The sequence below is a fragment of the Lutjanus erythropterus genome, chromosome 11 (assembly GCF_056507025.1).
Source record: "Lutjanus erythropterus isolate fLutEry1 chromosome 11, fLutEry1.hap2, whole genome shotgun sequence".
NCBI classification, from domain to species: domain Eukaryota; kingdom Metazoa; phylum Chordata; class Actinopteri; order Lutjaniformes; family Lutjanidae; genus Lutjanus; species Lutjanus erythropterus.
Window position 1 is genome coordinate 15,790,878 of NC_139327.1, and position 8,252 is coordinate 15,799,129.

General features: G+C 41.6%; 1 protein-coding gene across 1 annotated transcript; it reads right to left on the reverse strand.

Moving 5' to 3' along the window:
* Positions 1-449: 449 nt before the first annotated feature.
* ppm1nb (protein phosphatase, Mg2+/Mn2+ dependent, 1Nb (putative)) lies at positions 450-7,973 on the reverse strand. The gene is made up of 6 exons (XM_084730260.1): positions 7,190-7,973; positions 5,691-6,262; positions 3,024-3,141; positions 1,596-1,710; positions 1,375-1,438; positions 450-1,077 (listed from the first exon to the last, which is right to left on the reverse strand). The coding sequence occupies exons 1-6, from the start codon at positions 7,593-7,595 to the stop codon at positions 1,060-1,062; spliced, it is 1,293 nt and encodes a 430-aa protein (XP_084586386.1). The 5' UTR covers positions 7,596-7,973; the 3' UTR covers positions 450-1,059.
* Between the last annotated feature and the right edge of the window lie 279 nt (positions 7,974-8,252).

Consider the following 8,252-nt stretch of genomic DNA (forward strand, 5'->3'; position numbering starts at 1 on the left):
GTTACTACTACAGATCATCTGGCATAATCTTTTGACCATCTTCAAAATCGGGTTTTTAATGTAGACAACTTGAGTGCATAGTGTTTCTAGGCACAGAATGCATGACCTCATGACCTACTAAACCCAAACGACCCAATTCAACAAAGGCAACGATAGCTAATCAGATTTGGAGGAGGGCGGGTCATGACTTCGCCATCCTAATGGAAAAAAAGCATATGCAAAAAAGGAGAAAGTTGACTGAGGTTCCAAATACGTTTAACTGTTATTGGAACACAGAGCAAAAATGGGACTTAGGAATGGTCAATTAAATCATGACATGCTGTATAACTCTTTTAAAAAATCATGCCGCTATTTATCATCTTTTCAGCCAAATAGAACAAAAATAAATCACTCTTCAAAAATGAGTTTAAATTATGTGTGAAATGTATTTTTTCTTGACAAACTGTATGTGTATATGTTGAGATTTAATCAGTAGAATTAAATATTTAATTAGTGTTTATTTGCCTGTCACTATCGACCGCGAGGGGAAAAGATACATCTGTGCATTCCCATCAGCTGGCCAGCTGTTAGCACTGTTTCCTTCCCACAGAGGAAAGGCAAACTGAAAACTTTAAACGATTCTTTTATTTTACATAATTCTTGTAACATCATCTTTAAAATATAACCCTTCATATACTAATGTTCCTTATTTTATCCAATGAAAATGTACAGTTTCACAGTTGGCTGTTACTCATTTTTACAGACTATCCTTTATCACTTGCATCTTCTGTGCACTGAATATGAGGCAGAGGTTTGTTGCTGGATCAGTATCTCTGAGTAAGTTTTACAAAATTTCCTTCTTGTATATAAATATAAAAGGTATCAGGCTTTATTAGATCTATTTTTGCATTGTATTTGTTATGACAAGATGCTGCTTGCTGGCATGATGTAAACAAACGTTACTGTCTGTCAATCACCTCCCTTTTTCTCAAATTGCACACATGAAGAAAACGGTTGTACATATTGACATTAATTACAGTCCATCCATGGATCCTTGGAGAAAAAATCCAGACGGGCACCTCAGGAGCCTCCCAGGCCCTGGACAGACAGGTAATGCAAAAAACATCAATGAATACACTGTGCATATACAAGGGTACAAAGTGATTTATTTATCATTTACAACAAGGTTGTAAAATGAGATTTTGTTGTAGTTCCCTCTTTAATTGATTGGAATTGATTGTAGAGATAAATAAAATACAGATCAAACTTATTAATAAGGTGGAGCACTGAGGATGAATTAAACAGTCTTACAGCCTGTGGGAAGAAGCTGCTCTACAATCTGGTGGTACGGCTTACGAAGGAAATAATAAATTTTTGTGTTTATTCTGTACTCACATTTGGCAGTGTGGGCTTGTGTGTCTCTCTCTGTTGATAGTAAGCAGAAATAATGCAGTTCCTTCTGTAACACACAAAAGTAACATGGTGTGATTTCCAAATACAGTGTGAAGAGACACACACACACACACACACACACACACACACACACACACACACACACACACACACACACACACACACACACACACACACACAATCACTCATTTTGTGCGTCTTACTTGCTCTGTATGCCTCCACCTGGTGGTAATCCAGGGATGACAGTGGATGCGAGGACAGTGAGGACAGAGAGCAGGTCAGGTTCCTCGCCTCTTGCACACAGCTCATCATAAATCTCTGTTGGATATTAAAGGAAAAGCATCGAAACAAACATATTAAGTACATTATATTTTATAATAATACACATAATGATGATGATAAAAAAAATAAATTTACTTTATTTAGCATTTTCCTTTATGTTCCCTCAAATTTGCTGAGGAATCTTAGTGTAAGTCCATGTTGCAATAATTTCAGCCCTGGTCTACTCATATGCACGCACGCACACACACACACACACACACACACACACACACACACACACACACACACACACACACACGTATAAGTAAGTAATTTGCTTTAACAGCTGGGTAGATTATTGTAAATAATGCTAAAGCAGGGGTAAATAGTGCATTTGCTGTGCACTATTTTCAGCTGTGGATTAATACACATTTGGTCTTATAGTATTTACAACATCAAGACAGTATACTGTATGTGGGACTGACTGTCCATGTTCGTGGTAGTAAATTAACATGTCACCCAATGCAACAGTATCTAACTGATGTGTTTTCAGACTTTTTGTACAATAACAGAACTTAATTGCACAGAGGGACGAGGGATCAAGCTACAAAAGAGCACTTGTTATTGTCAGTAACATCAATTCATTAGGTTTGGTCTTTTCATAGGATTTGTTGGATTTGTTGAAAACAAGCAAAATCTAGAATATCATAGCTTTAGAGTGGATCCATTATTTTTTTTATATCATTATATAGTGTTCCAGTTGTGTTTATTGTGCATTCAAATCCAAACATTCAAATTGTTTTGGCATCAAAATGCTGTGCTCTCAAGCCCCTCTGAAAATTTTTCCCACACGACCCGACAGGTTTTCTGCAGGCTGACGTTATAGGTTGAGGGAGCAACATGTAAAATACTGCCACCTGTCGAAGGTGACTCCAAACACAGAGGGGCAACAAATCAACCAGAGAAACTGCTATCTTCTGTTTACTCTATTTTCTGCTGTAACTGTCTTTGGCTGTAGCTAGCCTACTGGCTGCTGTTAACACAGTTAGCTGGGCAGCTATTGACTCTATTGCAGTAAAAGACAAGTGCTGATTGTTTTTGTATTAGAAAAGATTGTGTGTGTGTGTGTGTGTGTGTGTGTGTGTGTGTGTGTGTGTGTGTGTGTGTGTGTGTGTGTGTGCAGTCCCTATAAGGCTATCTGCCCTCATAAACCAAGACAAGTGCAAGAGTTTCATCTCAATAAAATTACAAGAAAACATAAAAGTGTCAGGATTTCAACATTAAACCATGACAAAAACAAGGTCTCCAAATGCCTAATACGACAGTGCATTGGCTGCAGCATCATGTGCATATCATCTATACTCACACACCTGCTACTTTGGACTCCAGCAGGTCCTCCAGCTCGGCCTCCTGATGTAATGCCTCTGCTGACAGCTGGGGGGCTCCAGGGAAGCACAGCAGGATGATGCTGATGTTGTCCAAGCTGCCCTGTGGAGAGACGCGTCAACAGAGGTGAATGATAACGGCTGACCTTACAAATGTCAGCATATCAAACATTATTTCATCCCGGGTGAACTGTTTTAGAAACAGATCATTTTCACCCAAAGGTGTGCGCAGTGTCACACAGATGCAGTGGAGCAGGAAAATGTAAATGGAGTGTGGAAGAAGCTCTGACATTTTGAGGTCATCCAAGCTGAAGCCCAGTTACATAACAGAGTGATATGATGGACATAACAACCATACAGAGTGCAAAGTGGATGCAGTGTGTGCACATGTAGAAAACACAAGATGGACAATAGAGCCAATTTATTTTACTAATTCCTTGAGGTTCTGTGAACACTGATTTTAAATATGAGTGAATGAGAGTTATTTATTAATGTAGAAGTTATGTATCAATTAAATTATGGGTTATTACAAAATAACACAAAGTATAAACAATAAATGAATAAAAAATCTTGACAAGCTAATTTCCTTATTTAGTTACTGTATAGTGAAAATGTCCTTAGTAGTGCTGTAGTGGAATAATTATTCTCCTTGACTGGCCTTAAATCATTCTCTATGTATAAGGATGGTACAATGAGCAATGTTCTTGAACATCAACCTTCAACCGTCTGACGCTCTCAAAGTGAAAGCGGCTGAAATGAGTCCTCATAGGAACCCAGAATAATCCTATATAACCTGTTCTGACACCTCTCTGGTCTATTTTAAGGTGGTCTCTCACACTATTGTACCATGAACAGCAGCCACGGTCTAAATGAGACTGTGCCAAACCTCTATAGCAGAAGTCAGAGCTGCTTTTTCATTCTAAATGTGTGCTATTACAGCAAAAGATGCTACTCTCCAGTTCACTTTTAGACCTTCACCTCCATGTGGGCACACAGATGAGAAAAGTGGCTATAATCAATATTTTTATAATGACCAGCAAAGTAATTCTGTATTTGTAATGTTATTTACAGATACCCAAGCGCTTGGCAGCAGTGGTGAGGAAAAACTCTCTTTTCACAAACAGAAACTTTGAGCAGACAAACCCCCAGAGACTTTTCACCTGACTAACCTCTGAGCATTTAACACCCTTCAGCTTACTGTTTCAACTTTACTGTTTAAGTTCATTCTCACTGCTCTCATTAGTCTCATCTTCAGCCCAGCACCGAAGGGCTGACAGTCAAAGTAGAACATCTAGCTACAGATGTTTCTTCAGGAGTTGGTGGAGAACAAAACTGAGCTAGAAGGAGATTGAATATTGTAGGACTTACATTCTTTGCAACATGGAGACACATCTGCCCTACATCTGCTGGATGAGTAAATAAGCAACAGTTTGCCAACAAGTTCGCCATATCGACTTGAAAGGTGTCAGATCTCTGCCAAGGAGGCATTTCATTCAGGAGTGATGGTTAGAATTTGTAATTCCACAAATGTTATTGCAGAAACCAGGAAACATAAATCCACTTTAAGTGGTTTTGACACGATTATGTCATCACGTCATTGTGCATGTGACACATATAGTTATTAGTGGAAACAGCAAATATGATCCAAATCTTACTGGTACATGCAGCAAAACATACTACTGTAGTTTTAATAAAGACGGCAATAATTGGCCATTTTCCATCATTCTGTGGGCAACCATGACCTGTAGCTATCTAAGTAAACTTTAAACCATTTATCTTCATGAACAAGTAATGTGCATGCAGCAAGTAGAATGGAATAACCAAACCAAAAAGCACTTGTACCATTTATACACACAAAAAATGACAGGATCCAGCACATTCCCCTGAGGAACTCCACACTCTTAGTTTAAACTGCACACTATGATAGTTTTTGTAAATATATTCATCTCAAAGCCGTTGGATAGAAAAAATAGAGAAAAGTTGTGGCAGGAGATTTTTTATTTTTTTTTGAGAACCTGAGTGAAAGTCCTATAGATTGATTGTGACTGATTAAGCATGTGCACTATTAATCAAATGGAAAGTGCCGCATAAAGCTGAGCACTTTTCTCAAAAAGCGCAGCGATCCCATCATCCTTCAGATTAAGCCAACCCGACTCAACCCAGTCACAGTTTAAGGGATTATGTTATTACATAAAATCCACAAACCATTAAAAATTACGTAACACAGTTTTACTCTGAAATTGTGTTTTCTGTTTATAATCAGTTAAAAGGATTTGCCATGTGAACTACTGAACATGCAGAAATGCATAAGGTGCTCGTTCACATTGTAGTTAAAACGGATTAAAGCTGGAGTAGGCAGTTTATTTTCGGCATCATTGGGCAAACGTTTCATAATAACCTTTAAGCATAATGTAATTCAAATGGTCTGAGAGAAAACTAGACTTCTGCTCTTTTTCTTGGCTCTGTTTGCTAGAAATTTTAGCCCATCATCACAGGAGACTTGAACCAGTCACAGATGTGTAAAATAGTTGATTCCTAAAATGTATGTATTTGACAATGTTTGAATGAGACTCAACGGTCATTTGTTTTTTCAGAGTTGCTTCCTGCACCTTTAAGATAACATGCACGCTGGTTTAAGCTGCAGGTTCTGACCTTATAGAGACAGAGGTCAATGACTTGAGTGCAGACGTCCCTCAGGTCGGTGCACACACGTAACCGGTTGTGGATGAAGGCGCACAGCTCCTCGTTGCTGATGGTGTCCCACACCCCGTCGCAGGCGAGCACCAGGAACTCATCTGCTGGCGAGCGCTCCACCACACACACCTCTGGCTCAGGTGACACCATCTGTTGGCTGGGCGTCCGGTTCTCTGCCCCCTTGTAGCTGAAGTCCCCCAGAGCTCGGGACACTGCCAGGGAGCCGTTGATCCGCTGGATGGTCACGGAGCCACCTGCGCTCTCGATACGCTCTTTCTCCAGAGGACTGTATGGTTTGTGATCCTCAGTGGAGAAGCAAACCTGGCCAGAGCGGCACAGCATGGCCCGTGAGTCGCCACAGTTGGCAAAGTAGATGTAATACGGCGAGATGAGAGTGGCCACCACAGTGGTGCCCCCCCTCTCCCAGCCTTCTCGACGTGCCACAGCGTGCAGGTGTTTGTCTGTTTGCAAGAAGCCCTCGATGATGGCACCTTTCACCTTCTCAGGGTCGTCCTCTGGTCCCATCCCACCTGTGTGCACAAACAGATAAGATGTTGGAATACTCTGAATATAACATCCCATAAAAACACAGAAGTACACACATTCTTTACACAAGAAGAATGACTGATATTTCAAAAAAAAATCTGGCAAAAGTGAAAAAGTACACATTCTGAAATTTAGTCAAAGTATAATAGCAAAAAGTAACCCTCTGTAGGACATTTCTACTGGCTGTTTCTGTGCAAAGGTAACTGAACCTCACTTTTTCTCAACACTCGAGTCTCCTGCACTTGTCTGTTTTGCATGTAACGTCTTTTTTGTCCTTTATGTAGTTTTCGTCATGTCACATCTTTACATTATGTCTTTGATGTTGCTTTTCATCTTGTTATGTCTTTCATTTTGATTTTTGTCTTTCTATGCCTTTTATGTTGTTTTTCCAGTAAGGAATCGTCTTGTCTATGTGTTATTATGACATCCATCTTGATTGAACAATGTCACAAACTAAAAATAATCAATAATCAAGGCTTTAAAACTAAAAGTAAAAAGCCTGTTTTGAAAATATCAGGAGTGGAAAGTACAGATATTTGTGCAGGGACTAAAAGTAAAAAGTTGTCAGAAGAATAAATACTCAAGTTAAGTACAGATACTGTGCTCTACTCAAGCACAGTAACAAAGTATACTTTAACAACAAAGTATTTATACTTTGTTACTTCCCACCTCTGCATAGAATAGGATAGATATTTGCAGAATGCATGAGAAGAAATGATCAGTCATGATATAGATGTCTGATAACGAGGAAAAATCATCTATCTTTCATTGTAGTAAGAGAAAACACTTTTGAATCAGAGTATCTTAAACATATGGTAACTCTGCATCATTACAGTTAATTAATAATTTATATTCCCTTATTAAAAGATCCACATCTTTCATTCATGCATTTCCAGTTTCATTTTTTTCACCTGTGGCCAGGATGTGACCCAGAAGGTGTTGGGAGCAGTGCTGTGCCACCGTGCTCCCTGCATGACCGTCAAACACGGCAAAGAAGCTCCAGTCGGCCAGCTCTCCACCCAGCTGTGGCACACAGTTGTGGAAGTCCTCCATGTTGGCCCTCCAGCCCTGCATGCTCCCCAGGGCATAGGTGAGGCCCCAGCGGGCGCAGCCCTCCTCGGCCAGCTTGTCCAGGACAGGCCGGTCCAGGTAGGGGCTGGGGATGACCTCCTCCTTCTCCCCCTCCCCCAGCTGCTCTCCCACTGCTGCTCCTCCGCGGCCCCCTTTGAAGAAGGAGCTGACCCTCTTCTCTGTCTCCTTCACCAGCTGTCGCATGAACGCAGGCATCTCCACGCTGCCCTTCCTGGCTGTCCGCATGGCTCTTGTGAACAGCTGATGTGATGGGAATCTTGTGTTATCCCTGCCCCGGTGTTTGCGGCTGGGACAGAGGGCTGAGATAGGCCTGATGGTGGTGGGCCTGTGCAGCGTCTGCGTAGCCCTGCTGCTCCAGGGCTCAGAGCATGGCAGCCTGAGCTGATGGATGTTCTCAGTGCTGGCTGCTGTTCACCCTCCTCTCCCTGCTCATCTCCTTCCTCTCCTCCTCTCTCCTCTCTGGAGACCTCACTGATCAGCGCTCTCTGCTCCACTCATCCTTCCTCTCCTCCTTGTTTGGTCTCTCCTCTGTGCTGCTGTGATTTCACCTTCTCCCTCGCTTTTTCATCGCTCTCTTGCCTCTTTCACCAGCTCTCCCCTTGCCTTGTTATTTTTCCCTGCCTCGGCTCTGATTGGCTGGCTATTTGTGTGCACCAATCCCTGCCTGGCTCCCATCGCCGCTGTCATGTCTGAGCTCACCCTCTCTCATTGCACTCCTATCTGCAGCTCTGCCCCTCCCACATCTCTGGTAATCTCAACCTTTGATCGGCTGGGATTATGGGCTGCCACTGCTGTGGATTACAGGGCTGTCGGCCATTTAGCACACAGTGTGTGACTGCACAGCAAGAAAGAGAAACACGAGGGGAAGGAAGCTTATTTTTC